The sequence below is a fragment of the Coregonus clupeaformis genome, chromosome 31 (genome assembly GCF_020615455.1).
Source record: "Coregonus clupeaformis isolate EN_2021a chromosome 31, ASM2061545v1, whole genome shotgun sequence".
NCBI lineage: Eukaryota > Metazoa > Chordata > Actinopteri > Salmoniformes > Salmonidae > Coregonus > Coregonus clupeaformis.
This window is the reverse complement of record NC_059222.1, coordinates 30,555,529-30,573,068: the sequence shown is the minus strand read 5'-3', so window position 1 is coordinate 30,573,068 and position 17,540 is coordinate 30,555,529. Positions and strand designations below refer to the sequence as shown.

Sequence of the window (17,540 nt, the reverse complement as noted above, 5' to 3'; positions counted from 1 at the left end):
CATTTTGACCCTACGGGGTGAGATCTTGCGTGGAGCCCCCAGATCGAGGGAGATTATCAGTGGTCTTGTATGTCTTCCATTTCCTAATAATTGCTCCCACAGTTGATTTCTTCAAACCAAGCTGCTTACCTATTGCAGATTCAGTTTTCCCAGCCTGGGTGCAGGTCTACAATTTTGTTTCTGGTGTCCTTTGACAGCCTCTTTGGTCTTGGCCATAGTGGAGTTTGGAGTGTGACTGTTTGAGGTTGTGGACAGGTGTCTTTTATCCTGATAACAAGTTCAAACAGGTGCCATTAATACAGGTAACGAGTGGAGGACAGAGGAGCCTCTTAAAGAAGAAGTTACAGGTCTGTGAGAGCCAGAAATCTTGCTTGTTTGTAGGTGACCAAATACTTATTTTCCACCATAATTTGCAAATAAATTCATTAAAAATCCTACAAATGTGATTTTCTGGATTTTTTTTTCTCAATTTGTCTGTCATAGTTGACGTGTACCTATGATGAAAATTACAGGCCTCTCTCATCTTTTTAAGTGGGAGAACTTGCACAATTGGTGGCTGACTAAATACTTTTTTCCCCCACTGTATGTATGTATGTATGTATGTATGTATAAAATATGTATAGTATAATATGAATATATATATATATATATATATATATATATATATGCAAGGGAAAAAAACATATGGGGGATTGAAAGTGATGCAGACAATTACATTGATGGAAGTTACAATCTATCTGCAATATTAAAGCTGATCTACCCCCATTAAAAAAATTATAATACATTTTCCATTTGATGAATCTGACCTTATTGTGCCATGTCCATTTAACCCCATGCAGACCCGACTTATCTATATACACTACATGGCCAACAGTATGTGGACACCCCTTCAAATTAGTGGATTTGGCTATTTCAGCCACACCTGTTGCTGACAGGTGTATCAAATCAAGCACACAGGCATGCAATCTCCATAGACAAACATTGGCAGTAGAATGGCCCCTACTGAAGAGCTCAGTGACTTTCAACGTGGCACCGTCATAGGATGCCACCTTTCCAACAAGTCAGTTTGTCAAATTTCTGCCCTGCTAGAGCTTCCCCAGTCAACTGTAAGTGCTGTTATTGTGAAGTGGACACATCTAGGGGGAAAAAACGTCTCAGCCACGAAGTGGTAGGCCAACACAAGCTCACAGAATGGGACCACCGAGTGTGTGTATTTCATGTATGAGTGTTGTGATCTCACCTGTGTGTGCGTTGCAGCTCATTCAGGCAGGACACACTCTGCGCCCCATAGGGCCGCCATGACTCTGCAAGGGGTTTCCAATGGGGATTAGCAGGGGCTGTCTTCAGATCTTCTACCTGACGTTGCAGATCCTCCACCTGGGTCTGCAGAGCCTCGATCATCTCTGTGAGCCTGAAGAAAGACCAACTAATCATGTTGCTTTTGCCCTCATATTTAGCTCTCCTCTCACCAACTCAAGTCGTTCACCATTCCATCTCTATTCTCTGGAGAAATTATTGATTTAGATGCATAGGATTGGTTTAAGCATTGGCTGGAGGGAGTTTCCACCATTGTTAGATCAATGTGAGAAAGTGTGCGAGAAGGGTGAAGAGGGTGGGACGCAGCCTCAGGTTTCAACCCACCCCTGGATCTTGTGCTGGGCGGCCCTGTTGTCCTGTACCAGGCGGGTGTTGCTCTGCTCCTGCTCTCTGGAGGACTGGTCTAGCTGCTCGTACACCTTAGCATGCTGGTCATTCACCTGCCTCAGGAGGTCCACCTGCTTAGTCAGGTACTGGAGGGAGGGGGATGGAGGAGGAGAGAACCAGGACTCAGTATCATCACATAACCGGCCACCTTCAACTTCACAATTAATTTCTTATTTGAATCCAGATTACACAGTGGTGTAAAGTAATTAAGTAGAAATACTTTAAAGTACTACTTAAGTAGTTTTTGGGGGTGTCTGTACTTTACTATTTATATTTTTGACAACTTTTACTCCACTACTTTCCTAAAGAAAATATGTACTTTTTACTTCATACATTTTCCCTGACACTCAAAAGTACTGGTTACATTTCGAATGCTCAGGCAGGTCAGCAATATGGCCCAATTCACGCACCTATCAATATATTACGCGTTGTTATCCCTACTGCTCTGATCTGGGAGACTCACTAAACACAAATACTGCGTTTATAAATGATACCGAGTGTTGGTGTGCCCCTGGCTGTCCGTAAATAAATAATAAATTAATTAATTGTGCCATCTGGTTTGCTTAATATAAGGAATTTAATGTATAGCATTTACTTTTTACTTTTACTCAAGTATGACAATTGAGCACTTTTCCACCATAACATTTTAAACTATACTGAACAAAAATATAAAATGCAACAATTTCAAAGATTTTACTGAGTTACAGTTCATATAAGGAACATCGGTCAATTGAAATAAATTAATTAGGCCCTAATCTATGGATTTCACGACTGGGAATCCAGATATGCATCGGTTGGTCACAGATACCTTAAAAAAGGTAGGGGCATGGATCAGAAAACCAGTCAGTATCTGGTGTGACCACCATTTTCCTCATGCAGCGCGACACATCTCCTTTGCATAGAGTTGATCAGGCTGGTGATTGTGGCCTGTGGAATGTTGTCCCACTCCTCTTCAATGGCTGTGTGAAATTACTGGATATTGGTGTACACGTCGATCCAGAGCATCCCAAAGATGCTCAATGGGTGACATTTCTGGTGAGTATGCAGGCCATGGAAGAACTGGGACATTTTCAGCTTCCAGGAATTGTGTACAGATCCTTGCGACATGGGGCCGTGCAGGCGATGGCGGCAGATGAATGGCACGACAATGGGCCTCAGGATCTCGTCACGGTATCTCTGTGCATTAAAATTGCCATCAATAAAATGGGTTCGTTGTCCGTAGCTTATGCCTGCCTGCCCATACCATAACCCCAATGCCACCATGGGACACTCTGTTCACAACATTGACATCAGCAAACCGCTCGCCCACACAACGCAATGCACGTGGTCTGCAGTTGCGAGGCCGGTTGGACATACTGCCAAATTCTCTAAAACGATGTTGGAGGCGGCTTATGGTAGAGAAATGACCATTCAATTCTCTGGCAACAGCTCTGGTGGACATTCCTGCAGTCAGTATGACAATTGCACACTCACTCAAAACTTGAGACATCTGTGGCATTGTGTCGTGTGACAAAACTGCACATTTTAGAGTGGCCTTTTATTGTACCCAGCACAAGGTCCACCTGTGTAATGATCATGCGGTTTAATCAGCTTCTTGTTATGCCACACCTGTCAGGTGGATGGATTGTCTTGTCAACTGAGAAATGCTCACTAACAGGTATGTAAACAATTTTGTGCACAAAATGAGATAAATAATTGTTTTGTGCGTATGGACAATTTCTGGGATCTTTTTATTTCAGCTTATGCAACCAACACTTTACATGTTGCGTTTATATTTTTGTTCAGTGTAGATACTTTTAGAATTTTACTCAAGTAGTATTTTACTGGGTGACTTTCACTTATACTTGAGTAATTTTCTATTAAAGGCATCTTTACTTTAACTTAACAATTCAATATCTATGGAGAATGCTGTGAACCTTTAGTCAGCTCATTAAGATCCTGATCAGCCACAAAACACCTACTAAAAACATAAATCCTAGCAATAAAACAAATACTTCTACAGTCCATAGGAGCTGTACATTATCTTGCAATGCTATTCACTTAGATAATTTAATGATGCAGAATTCAAAAGACTAAGTTATGAAAAATGGTGGCGGTTATCTATAGTGTAAAATAACATAGGCAAGATAACATAATTCACAGCATCAGCTTCCTCCTGTGCCATTTCTACATGCAGTCAGGTCATGAAATGGATGGCACCTTTAGAGAGATTAATTCTGTCAGTCAGCAGTTTCAGAGACAGGGAAGGATTTAGGAGTCGCACATCCAGAGCTGACCCTACTCAGGGAAATTAAATCCAGAGCTCATCTGGAAATGAGTGGCATTTGCTAACCATACAATATAGATTCAGTAGTGATACAAAAAAAACACCAAGACTGAATGTGATATTTAAATACAAACTCAATTGGTTAAATAGATTCTCTAGCATGGAGAGGTTATTTAATCTAAAGTTATTTTGAGTCACAACAATACAATGGCGGCAATGTTGGTTCAAAGGTATGTCCGAAAAAAGAGGACAACTGATATGGGCAGCCTATCTTTCCTTGTCCTCTGAAACTTCACTGAACAAGGTGAAAAGCAATGGGGTATGCTGTTTTCAAAGGAGTAAGAGATCCCAATTGGTCCACTACTGTTTGATAATGGTGTTGATGTAATCCTGTACACACAAAAACAAAACAGTACAGTGTAAACACTTATTACCTGGGGATTTATAGTATTGAAAAACAAAGACAACAATTGGAATATAGATTTTGTAGCCTCGTCTTGACAAAACCATTTCTGATTAAATGTCTGCATTTTAAAGTACCCATTCTATTCTGTAACCTTTGTGTTTCTAGGGTCCTACCCTACATGGACCTATGGTAAACAACAGGTGCAGCCGAGAGATCAAGTAATCAATCCATCAGGGTTCAATCCTCTCATTTCTGCTTCAAAGGGAGTTAATGGTAGCCTGCCTTTTATTCATCTGGAACACTGATTTGATTAAGGAATTAAAGGAGCACAAATCTGAGGGCAGTTTCTCTTGTTTTCAACATCTCTTGTTTTCAACAGGAACAGATTGTAGCCTAACGGACAGGCCTCAGGTGTGTCAACTAGTGCTTGATTACCTGGATAATGTGTGCTTGTACTGGGCTGGAACAAAAACATGCACACTACGGGAAATGCCTATAGCTATGGTTTGGGACTGTGTCTGCCTGCTGACTCCTGATTGGTCAAACCCAGTTACCTCTACCCTTGTAGCTACAACCTGATTGGTTTAACCTTTACCTCTATCTCCTGTAGCTGTTCCTGATTGGTGGAGTACATCTGCTGCAGACCCTGCTCCAGCTCTCTGTTCCTGTCCAGCAGGGTCTTCCCCAGCTCAGCAGCCAGGTGCAGGTCTGCATGGGAGGAAAGAGAGATCAGAGAACAGGATCTATAAATGATCACTGTCTGTCACTAATTAAATAAAGGCTTGGGCAAAGACGTGGCCATTAGTGCGACAAGAGGTGGCAGAGTGCACAGTGCATCTATGGCTGTGTCTGTGCCTCAATGCTCAAGGTCAGGTACATGCATCTATCTTGCAGACATCCTACCTGTGTTGGTGGGTCAAATACATGTTACTTGTGCTACCCTTCATTTACAGTAGTTTGCCAACAATAGCCTACAATAGAACATAGTCCCAAAATAGATAAATCAAGCACACCACAAATATATTGGAGATATGTAGGCTATTTGACCCAAGTCAGGGCATTTACAATCAGAAAGGTACAAAACAAATCTACCTTCATCACTCTGGCCTAATTCATGCGTTGTGAGACAGTCTCTCATATACAGGATTTGTAATGGGGCGAGTTTATGAGCATGAAAACTGAATAGATGTTTCTAGAGCTATTTCCCCATTTCCTTATATTTCTATTCCAGCATTCATCAATAGATGGTCAATGATAGATCTTGAACAATATAAATTAGTGGAATAAAACCTTAATATGCAGAGATGAAAATGAGTAGAAAAACTAAGACAAAGGATTCATTTTTTCAAATGGTTGGTTCCTTCATCCATGGCGGTGGAATGCTACCCTCGGGTGTGATGGAAATTCTGCTTGAGACAACCTTCATATATTTGTCTGAAGTCCGACAGTGTTCTGCCGCAGTAGGCTACCAAATGTGTCCGGTAGCCTGTAGCCTACTACATTTGATAGTGACATGACACCTGCCATATGAAAAAGGCGGTGCACCAAGAGCTCATTGTTTCAGCACCTGCTTGAAAATAATTTTGCCTTACGCTATGTCAAATTGTGGCCACTGCTAGGTTGTTGCTGCCGGCCACTGATAAGCACAGCACAGGTGGACCCGCGCTTTCCCAGTCTCGGTCATCATTATGGATAGAATCATATTTACCACGCTCAAGGTCCTGCTTGTCATACCAAGGTTCTTCCTCCTTGATTTCGAATTCTTCCACCTCAATCATATCTGTAAGCATCTTCGGCCACATTAAATCCCCGACTGATCAATGGGCTTTCATTGGAATAGGTAGGAGACTAATTTCGCAGACAATGCAATATGCATTTGAGGTATAATAATCCACCAAATGCGTTTCCCCTCATCAGCTGGCGCTGTCTAAAGCCGATGTCTTTCCGTCGGCTACAACCACAGTATGATGAAACTGCCTCCAGCAGCAACGTAGCGTTTACCACGTCAGTAAACTCGTACTGCTCAAATCTTCTTCTCCTTCTTTGGTATCATGGCGTTCACACATTTTGTTTGTGCATGCCGCCACCTACTGTGCGGTAGTGTGTGGTCGATCACGTTACATTTTGCGCTACAGAAAAAAAACTAAAAACACCACCCTATTCCACTACTTTGACCCTAACCGATCCTACACCAGAACAACAGCCTGGGAGGACGGGACTCTTTCGTTCAACACACCTTGTAACTCTTCTGTAGTAAAGCCTTGTACACCAGTGGGGGCTGCTGAGGGGAGGACGGCTCATAATAATGGCTGGAATTTAGTGAATGGAATGGTATCAAACACATGGTTGTGTGTTTGATAACATTCCATTCACTCCATTTCAGTCATAACACTTTATTCCAGACATTATTATGAGGCGTCCTCCCCTCAGCATCCTCCACTGTCATACACCTAAGTACAGTCGTGGTGAAAAGTTTTGAGAATGACACAAGTATTGGTCTTCACAAAGTTCGCTGCTTCAGTGTTATGATATATTTTTGTCAGATGTTACTATGGTATACTGAAGTATAATTACAAGCATTCTATAAGTGTCAAAGGCTTTTATTGACAATTACATTAAGTTTATTCAAAGAGTCAATATTTGCGGTGTTGACACTTCTTTTTCAAGACCTCTGCAATCCACCCTGGCATGCTGTCAAATAACTTCTGGGCCACATCCTGACTGATGGCAGCCCATTGTTGCATAATCAATGCTTGGAGTTTGTCAGAATATGTGGGGTTTTGTTTGTCCACCCGCCTCTTGAGGATCGACCACAAGTTCTCAATGGGATTAAGGTCTGGGGAGTTTCCTGGCCATGCACCCAAAATGTCGATGTTTTGTTCCCTGAGCCACTTAGTTATCACTTTTGCCTTATGGCAAGGTGCTCCATCATGCTGGAAAAGGCATTGGTCGTCACCAAACTGTTCTTGGATGGTTGGGAGAAGTTGCTCTCGGAGGATGTGTTGGTACTATTCTTTATTCATGGCTCTGTTCTTAGGCAAAATTGTGAGTGAGCCCATTCCCTTGGCTGAGGAGCAACCCCACACATGAATGGTCTCAGGATGCTTTACTGTTGGCATGACACAGGACTGATGGTAGCACTCACCTTGTCTTCTCCGGACAAGGTGTTTTCCGGATGCCCCAAACAATCAGAAAGGGGATGCATCAAAATGACTTTACCCCAGTCCTCAACAGTCCAATCCCTGTACCTTTTGCAGAATATCAGTCTGTCCCTGATGTTTTTCCTGGAGAGAAGTGGCTTCTTTGCTGCCCTTCTTGACACCAGGCCATCCTCCAAAAGTCTTCGCCTCCCTGTGCGTGCAGATGCACTCACACCTGCCTGCTGCCATTCCTGAGCAAGCTCTGCACTGGTGGTGCCCCGATCCCACAGCTGAATCAACATTAGGAGACGGTCCTGGCGCTTGCTGGACTTTCTTGGGCGCCCTGACGCCATGTTTACAACAACTGAACCTCTCTCCTTGTAGTTCTTGATGATCCGATAAATGGTTGATTTAGGTGCAATCTTACTAGCAGCAATATCCTTGCCTGTGAAGCCCTTTTTGTTCAAAGCAATGATGACGGCACGTGTTTCCTTGCAGGTAACCATGGTTAACAGAGGAAGAACAATGATTTCACGCACCACCCTCCTTTTAAAGCTTCCAGTCTGTTATTCTAACTCAATCAGCATGACAGAGTGATCTCCAGCCTTGTCCTTGTCAACACTCTCACCTGTGTTAACGAGAGAATCACTGACATGATGGCAGCTGGTCCTTTTGTGGCAGGGCTGAAATGCAGTGGAAATGTTTTTTTGGGGATTATGTTCATTTTCATGGCAAAGAGGGACTTTGCAACTAATTGCAATTCATCTGATCACTCTTACATTTACATTTTAGTCATTTAGCAGACGCTCTTATCCAGAGCGACTTACAGTTAGTGAGTGCATACATTTTTCACACTCTTCATGACATTCTGGAGTACATGCAAATTGCCATCATCAAAACTGAGGCAGCAGACTTTGTGAAAATTAGTATTTGTGTCATTCTCAAAACTTTTGACCACAACTGTACTTCTCTGCAGCTGCCACCACAACATCTATTTTCTGTGATTTACATTCAATTTCTGCGGTACAATTGTATACACTGGCAATGAATGCTAAAAAGCCAACCTTACTGAAGCCCAAATTTGTATCACTCTGTATTGGCCTAGGCCTACTACTCACCCTTGACCCATCATCCTCTACTCTCTTCACTGCCTCAGCATATGCCACATTCTGTTCTATTCTGACCCTGGCAACCTTAACCTGTCTCTCTCGCACTGGGCACTTCTGACATATCCTAACATGACTTTGTCAGGTAAAAACTCTGTTTCAAAACTGAAAAGAACAATGTCTTCTCAGTTTCACCACTCTCGCCACCTGGTCAATTTCAGTTGCTCCACCTCAACACTTAATGCCACCCCAGTATTCACCTGAGTATTCACTCAAAGGTGCTCTGCTCCAGAGAGCAAAGCAAGTCACAGGTCTTGTTCCAAGGCGCGTGAAACATAGAAAATCATCACAAGTCCACTTGGAGCTGCCTTCAGCGATTTAACAGTACACAACTTATTTTCTACCCAGCCTGAGACTACATGTGGGTCAGCCAAAAGGCAGGGATCCACTTTCTCAAAAAATGTCACTCCCAATGAGCCAGAATCATCCTTTGCATGACCATCGGGGTGAGGCTTGTACTCTGAGATCTTCATCACTCCTGCCACCACAGGTAATTCATCCTCACTCTCGTCAGGTTAGATTTCTGAGCCATCAGAGACAGCAGAGTATGGTTTGTATTCTTCCTAAACACACATCTTCCTTCTGCACTCGGCTCTTCTCCTTCTTCCCGCTGTCCATAACCACATCTATCCGTTCACCATGCTCATGCCACGCCTTCATCCACTGTATTCCTTGCAGAACATGCACTGATGGCCTTTCTCTAATACCCAACTTCTGTTCCTTAGCCCAATTTACTAGTCTGGCTATCTCTGACTTCTTCATGCTCGCAAAACGTACGGCACCCGGGACCTCTCAATTATACAAGTCCCCGGCAACATACTGTACTGTTCTTCTCTATCAGTTACTATCGCAATGCACACTTCCCTTTGCACTTGCTGATAAGTTGAAATTACATAGGCATCCCAAGAGTGTGCCATTGGATGACTTGTACTATCGAATATGAATAGTCTTGTCTTCCTTTACGGGCCTACTAGGCTATGTGCATTTTGTAGGGTCTGGGAAAACAAGTGCACATGATTCTTTCATTGATGTCTACTCCAGCCAACCTTAATAGCCTACCTTTCAATATACCTATTAAAGACAGTTATCGCAGACCATAAAATACATATAATAAATATACAAATGAACTACTGAAAGCATTATTTTAAAAATATTTTAAATTCACACTCATTCAATACATTTTATTTTCACTTGAAACAACAAAGTTAAGCCCTATGCATGAGAACAGGCCCAGGGGTCTCATAGGCTGCGTTTAGACAGGCAGCCCAATTCTGATATTTTTTCCACTAATTGGTCTTTTGACCAATCACATCAGATATTTTTCAGCGCTGATCTGATTGGTCAAAAGAACAATTAGTTAAACAAATATCAGAATTGAGCCGCCCCTCTAAAAGCAGCCATAGTGACCATTATTAAAACTGAAACATTTTTGGGTGTGATTGGCAGAAAACCCCTTCCGTTGTAGAATGCACTACAGCATACATAGCCTAGTCTAGTATCTATCTGACAGTAGAATAATGTTAGAGCCTTATCTTAGAAAACCCCTGAACATCTTGAACTTTGAGCTCCACCTTTGTGATGTGATGCTGCTGACAATCACTGTTCATAAACAGACACTGCCCTCATGTTTTTGTCCAATTATTTAACATACAAAACTAAACACTAAATATATTCATTTCACCATACGTTTCAGAAAGCACAACTTATTTTGACTGACAAAAACAAGGTATGTTCCAAAAGCATAGTCCTATCCACTTTTATTCAGAGTGAAGTGTGAATGGATGCTTGAGAAAGATGACCACCTCCCTCTAGTGGCAAGTACGGATCTGCACCAAAATACATATGGTTTTATTTGAATGGCGATAGATAAAAACACATTGACTAAACAACCATCCAAGCCATTGCATCAGTGTTTATAGCTTGCATTATTTCCAACTCTTGTCCTTAAAAGCATAGCAGGGATACCTATTCCCAGACATGTTATGTTTCTTAGATCATTCATTGTTAAGACAGCAAACAACAATATTTCAGAACAGATCCAGAATAGGTTCAGAACATTGAGGGACAAAATGTTTATTACCAACATCTATACAGAAAAAAATACAAAGCAAAAACAAAATCCTTTGACTTGAACTTGCTCAGTGTTCTTTCCTGTCATGTGCTTTCAAAAGGTCTGCCCGACTGAAAGCTTTCTCACATTTCAAACATTTGTGGGGCTTCTCTCCGGTGTGAATCATCATGTGTCTTTTCCGTTTCCTAGAGTCATCAAATTTTCTTCCACAGACAGAACACGGATATGGCTTCTCCCCTGTATGAGTTCGCATGTGTTGAGTGAGATAACAGTTTTGAGTAAAACCCTTCCCACAGACAATACACTTGAATGGCCGCTCCCCAGTATGGTATCTCATGTGTACCTTCACTTCAGATTTCGATTTGAAACTTTTGCCGCACTCCAATTCGGTGCATTTAAAAGGCCTCTCCTGAGTGTGAATCAGGTCATGCCTTGTCAATGAGGACATGTTCAGAAACAGCTTACCGCAGTATGTGCACGGGAAACGCACCCCAGCATGATGTCTCGTCACATGGACTTGTAACGTCCTTTGTAACGCGTAAGATTTGTCACACTGGGAGCAGGAAAAGTGTTTATCTTCAGGTTTTCTGTGAACACACAGCATGTGCATTTTCAGTTTTGCATTGCTGATAAATCCCTTTCCACACTCCCAGCAAAGGCATCGTTTCTCTCCTGTATGTATTCTCTCGTGTTCGACAAGAACCGCTGATAAGTTGAACTTCCTTGGACAGTGGGAGCACTGGTATGGGAGATCTCCGGTGTGAGTCCTCTCGTGTCTGATCAGAGCTGCTAAATCAGTGTAGCTTTTATCACAGGAGGTGCAGAGGAATGGCCCGCTGAATTTATGGACATCCAGATAGTGTTTCTTGAGGGGCTTGACCCCGTTGAAGCTGTTTTCACACATGGTGCATTTCAAAGGCTTGTGCGACAGCTTATGTCTATCTAGCTTTACTGGGTCTGCAAACATCCTACTGCACTCAGTGCAGTGGAGAGGGCTGTGGGTGAGTGCATCTACCTGGGCCTGGGCCTCTTCAGGATCAGCTCGCAGCACCTTGCACACTGTCTTTACAATGTGCTTCCTCATATCATAGATGTTCTTGAACTTCTGCCCACAATGAGGACATTTGTGAGGGCGCAGATCTGAGTGGGATCTCATGTGAACTTTCATGCTGTAAGATTTTGGCAAACGTTTTTTGCAAATGCAGCACACTTTTGACTGTTTGTGTTTTTCGGTCTTGCTAGGTTCGCCAGATGGGTCGTAAGATGGGTCCTGGGGTGTACTGGTTGAGGACGAGTCACTGTCCTCAGGTGTTGCCTCAAGAGGAACACCACTGGATGGCTCCGTGTCTCCTCCCTCAGGTTTCTGGACTGTTTCGCTGGGCATCTCAGAGTCCTTCTCATCACTAGCTGGAGATCTGCTACGCCTTTTCTTGGAGTCTTTTTCACATTTTAGTCTCGGTTTCTCCAAGCTTTGTGGGTCCTTGTAACTCTTATTCGACATTTCAGGTCTTTCACCTTTGCCTTTGAGCTGCTTGGATGTTTCACCTTCAGGTTCTGACACAACTACTTTACACACATTTTGCCGATGTCTCCTCAGATCAAAATGATACAGGAAGCGTTTCCTACACTGGAGACACTGAAATGGGCGCTCACCTGTGTGGATCTTCTGGTGCCGCTTCATGTCTGCACCTCGACTGAAAGTCTTCCCACAAATTGGGCATTTCTTGAATGTATTTTCTTCTGAAAATTCTGTTTTGGTTTGTTTCCGTTCTCGTGCTAGCAATGTCTTCATCTTAAGCCCCCTGTTTTGTCTAACTGGTCTAGATGGCAATATCAGGTTAGTAGTGTCAATTCTTTGAAGCTCCACTGAAGGCTTGTGAAGCATTGAGGATATAATCGTATCAGATACATCTATGCTTTTCATTTGTTCTCCATGACTTCCACTGTCTTTCTGAGTTTTTATTTGGGGCTTTCTGATGCTTGAATCTTCATAAGGCTGTGCCACCCCATCTTCCCCGATAACCATCACTGTTCCGTACCTGGGATCCACTTCTTCAACAATACCTTCAGTCTCATCTTCTACTGGTCCAATCCCCAGAACATTCTCTTCTTCATTACCGGCATGAACCGCCATGTCCTCATGTTCCACAGGGTCAGCAAACTCTATAGCTTGTTTGTTGCTTTTCTCACATTCCACCCTCTCCTCTCTTCCTATTACATCCATACTTGTCCCGGGTTCCATCTCTGTGTACTCTGTCAGTGTTGCAGAGTCCACCTCCAACTCTTTGGTGAATGTATCCATAAAGACGTTCAAGGATAATGTCTGTGTTTCTGACTCTGTCTGTTCGGTTGCAATCACCACCCTTTCTACTGGAGGGAGACAGAGAGCTGAGAGAATGCAGTCCCCATCGGAAGAAGACAGAGTATCTAGAAAGGGAAGCAAGAAATTAAAGACAATGGTTAAATAGTGAATAATGTCAATGTCCCCTACAGAAGATTGGCCAACATCTACATGGGTCCTGTGAGAGATGCCTACCATGGTTGTCCAGCTGGCCAAGGTCTCTGTAGTACTGAAGAAGGGTTTTCAGCTGCTGAGGGTGAGACACAGACTGAACACATTCCTCCAGAACAGAGGGGACATCGCTGAGCAGGGACGCAGCCTGACACAGAAGGAAAATAGATACGATTTAGGGGTGATTCAAAAGATACTCTATGAATGAACCTTTGTGAATAGTGATCCTTCACTGAATTGATGATGGTATTATTCTAATTTCAGTACCTGTTGAAAGTTTGATACTGGAAGTAGCTTCTCAAGTCTTGAAAGAAACTGACACATGAGTTTCTCTATTGCTGCATCATAGTTGGGGCCAAATTCCACAGGAAAAACATCCTGAGAGGGAATAAGAAATTAGTATAAAATAAATCACATCTGGTATAAGAACATTAGGCACCTGCAACTCGCATGGACACATACAGCCTTACAAAAAGGTCAACATTGGTCAGCATGGTTTATAAATAAGATGGATTGTGAGCGTGCACTTCTGGGTAGTAGTACACCTACACAGCTATTCCAAAGCCACACTGACCTGGAAGAAGTGTTCCATCTCATCTGGGTCGTTCAGCAGGGTTTGAATCAGCCCCAGAAAGTTGGATTCAGATAAATCTCCATCATCAGTCTGCAAGAAAGAAAATACTTTTGTTATAATGATCATTATCATATCAGTTGTGTGGGACTGACTGACTGGCTGATTGACTGACTGATGTAAACCTTTGCTGAGCCTCTGTCCTTAGGAGCTCACCTGTGTACCCCAGAAAGGTGTGAGGATCTCTATCCTGTCCAGGTGTGGCTGAATGGTCTGGAGGTCAGCGATCGGCTTGGAGCGACACAACTCCAGTACCAGCTGAAACCAGAACAAACCAGTCAGGAGACTTATTTCAACATGACTAATTATGATCATATCCCATCTTTCCCCCCTTAATGATGAGCACCAGCTCAACCCCTCTCTCTCACCCGTGCTCGAAGACCCAGAATAAGTTGGGCCTTCTGTCTGAGGTTCAGAAGCTCTGGAACCATCTCTGTGACCATGGTAACAAACTCTTCCAGCATCCCATAATCCATTACGTGTCTCTGCTGGACCGTCTGCCAGATGGCTGCTGAGACCAGCCGCAGTGGTGGGACCATGAGGCGCAGAGAGGGGAGAGGAAGGGGGGGACCTGAAACAGAGAATTTGATGTAGGTTGTTCACAAATCAAGCACCTATTATTGCACGGCATATCAAATTTTAGCTTGTGGAACTATTTTGCCAATACTATGTGTTACTATGTGTGTCATTGTCAAGAATGTTTTGTGAGTGAGTGAGAGAGAGAGAGAAGAACTTGTCCATCCAGAAACCACCCCTAGCCCTTCTCTTGGAGTCACCGAGTCTTCCTTTTGATTAGCTTAGGGGAGTTGATCAAAGCGTGGATCTAAAATAATGGGGACAGGTAGTAGGGGTTGTTTCTGGAAGGGCCTAGAGAAGCGGTGAAACGACCGCAAAGCAGCAAATAAATTAGCTTGTTAGCTAGCAAGCTAAAACGTCAAGGAAGTTTAATTATTCTACTGCCTTATTCAATAGAAGAACGTGCATGAAATCAGAGAGGTATAGAAATGCTGCACAACTTCAATAATTCCAAATAACAGACCCACAAAACATATTTTAGACGTTCTGGAACGAGTCCAGTTCCCGCACAAAACAGTAGCTTGCTAGCTAAGTATGTCCTATCTAGCGCTAGTATCTTATGCATAGCTAGCTATAAATATGTTACCTTTCCCCCCAGACATTTGTTTTTGCATGTCTCTCCACTGCAGTCACACCAAACACACGAAAATGCCAATCGTTTTTGCCAATGTGTGCCACCCAATGACTGCATATAAGAAAGTATCACCAGAGAGGAAGAGGCGAAGCGAGAGGGTTTACGCCGCTCAAAATCTGTCCACGAAAATAAGGCCAGGAAGTACGGTAAGTTATTTTTGTATGGAGGTCATTAGTGGCGAATTTGGTTAACAAAATATGTAATTGCTAATTTGCTGCGTCAGGCTTATTTGATTGAATAGACGTTTCGTAATGGTTAGGTTGTTACGAATGCGGCATTTCGGCAACTTTGAAAACAACTTTATATCGGAGTTGTGGCGTTTCTGCCCTCTCATTGGCTAGAATGGTCCCACCTGATCTCGCCTCCTCTCACCTGCCGTCCATCTTTGAGGATATGCATTTCCATTGTTGGAGTGGTCACTCGATAATCTTGTCAATATATTAGATACTCTTTGGTGCCACTGTGTGTGCGTTGTCGAACAAGACTGCGGGGGACCTATTTAAATGTAACACGAAGTACCGGTAAACGTGTAGCTCCTCAAGCGTAACCACATATAGATATTGGGCTTGTTTGACATTGAGCCGACTGACTGATCTACAAAGCATCGTCAATAACTACTCATTATTATGTGTAGATCAGTCAGTCACCATTGCCCCACAATGCATCATGGATTTCGAACACGACCATTTATAACTAAAGCACATTTTCTATCTGTGGCATGACCACTTGGTGTCCATATACATAGGTTCTGTTTGCTTCTAGCAGAACTCGGATAGGCGCTCATACTTCCTAAAAACGTACTATACAGTATGTTCTTCAGTCTAAACAAAGTCCTAAATTGTTTAAATTGTTTAATACTGTAATGACCTGACTAGATCATAAAAGAACAACTGTCCAGACAGAGAATTGAGTTTACGAATGGACGGTTTATTAAACCAACTTTACACAGGCTACTGTTTGGCCGTAGCCCACGCCAAATAAATGAAAGATAACCCACAAGCCAATCGTGACCTTCTCTTGTGAAGCCCAGACGTAAAAAGAGAGAGAACAAAGGCTAAACCTGGTCTTAACTTCCAATGCTCCATCCCCCTGCCCAACCCCCCTCCACGCCACTCCGCCAACCGCCAGGATGCCCGGCATCAGAACATTCCAGGCATTCCCGTGATTGGCAGATAGCAGGTTGATTGACATGCTCGGACCCCGCGAACACTGGGTACTGGTAGGTACAACACAACCATCTACTAGCCTAACACATAACACACAGCTGTCTGTGCGGGTCGCTACACAGCACCCCCACCACAAAGTCCCTTGTCCCCGAGGGAACAAACAAAGTCTCTGAAGCGACCCGGAGGTCTCCTTTGCCTGCGTGGCTGTGATGGCCGCAGAGTGCCCCTCTGGGAACCAGGGGATGAAGGCAAGGACATGGGGACAAGGAAGCGGGAACGGGTAATACAGTCCGTGGCTCTGGGGAACCACGCGGTGACACAGGGGGAGTGGGCTGTCTGGAGCCTTGTCTGCGGCACCTGGGGGTGGGTGCCTGGAGAATGTCATTGCCAGAGAGGGGAATTGTGGGGGTTCCTGGGGTTTGGGGAGAAGAGGCCCCTCTATATGGGGCTAACCTGTCCCGGTGCAGTGTCACCTTTCTCCCCCTGGGAGGAAGCCGCACCCGGTAAACAACCTCCCCTACCCTCTCCAGGACACTGCAGGGTCCCACCCAGTGACTGTCCAACTTGGGGCATCTGCCTTTTTTCCTTAGCGGGCTGTAGACCCAGACCAGCTCCCCAGCCACAAAGTGCCTTCCCCGGGTGTGCACGTCATAGTTCCTCTTCTGCCTCACACCTGCATTCAGCAGCTGCTCTCTGGCGAAGGTGTGGGCTGTCTCCAGGCGGTCCTGGAGTCTCCGGGCATACTCCGGCCCCGGGAAACATGAGGGCTATCCAGGGGCCGACCAAAGCGCCATCTCCGCAGGGGTACGGATCTCTCCCCAGCATGAGGAGGGCAGGCGTGCAGGAGGTGGAGTCTTGGACAGCGGAGCGGCATGCCATGAGGACCATAGGCAGGTGCTTGTCCCAGTCACGCTGGTGTTTGGAAGAGACGATGGCCAGCTGCTGTCCAAGCGTTTTGTTGAAGCGCTCCACAAGGCCATCACTTTGAGGATGGAGAGGAGTAGTGCGGGTCTTGTGCATACCCAGCCTCTCACACATGGTGGCGAACACACGGGACTCAAAGTTTCTGCCTTGGTCGCTGTGGATGGACTCTGCAGCTCCAAACCTGCTGAACATCCCCCACTGTCAGGGCGTCGACGATGGTCTCTGCCTCCTGGTCAGGCAGAGCATAGGCCTCGGGCCATTTTGTGAAATAGTCCATGGCCGTGAGCACCCAGCGGTTTCCACTGTCTGTGGTGGGGAACGGCCCAACTACATCCACTCCCACC

General features: G+C 44.2%; 2 protein-coding genes across 2 annotated transcripts; both read right to left on the bottom strand.

Moving 5' to 3' along the window:
- Positions 1–1,087: 1,087 nt before the first annotated feature.
- Positions 1,088–6,384, bottom strand: LOC121547453 (cerebellar degeneration-related protein 2). Its single transcript, XM_045209706.1, has 4 exons — positions 6,085–6,384; positions 4,972–5,084; positions 1,642–1,790; positions 1,088–1,411 (listed from the first exon to the last, which is right to left on the bottom strand). Exons 1-4 carry the CDS (start codon positions 6,176–6,178, stop codon positions 1,237–1,239), a joined length of 531 nt encoding a protein of 176 aa, XP_045065641.1. The 5' UTR covers positions 6,179–6,384; the 3' UTR covers positions 1,088–1,236.
- A 4,242-nt stretch (positions 6,385–10,626) lies between these two features.
- LOC121547452 (zinc finger protein 540-like) lies at positions 10,627–15,204 on the bottom strand. Its single transcript, XM_041858752.1, has 7 exons — positions 15,059–15,204; positions 14,265–14,467; positions 14,053–14,154; positions 13,840–13,929; positions 13,533–13,643; positions 13,290–13,413; positions 10,627–13,180 (listed from the first exon to the last, which is right to left on the bottom strand). Exons 1-7 carry the CDS (start codon positions 15,084–15,086, stop codon positions 10,821–10,823), a joined length of 3,018 nt encoding a protein of 1,005 aa, XP_041714686.1. The 5' UTR covers positions 15,087–15,204; the 3' UTR covers positions 10,627–10,820.
- Positions 15,205–17,540: the final 2,336 nt, after the last annotated feature.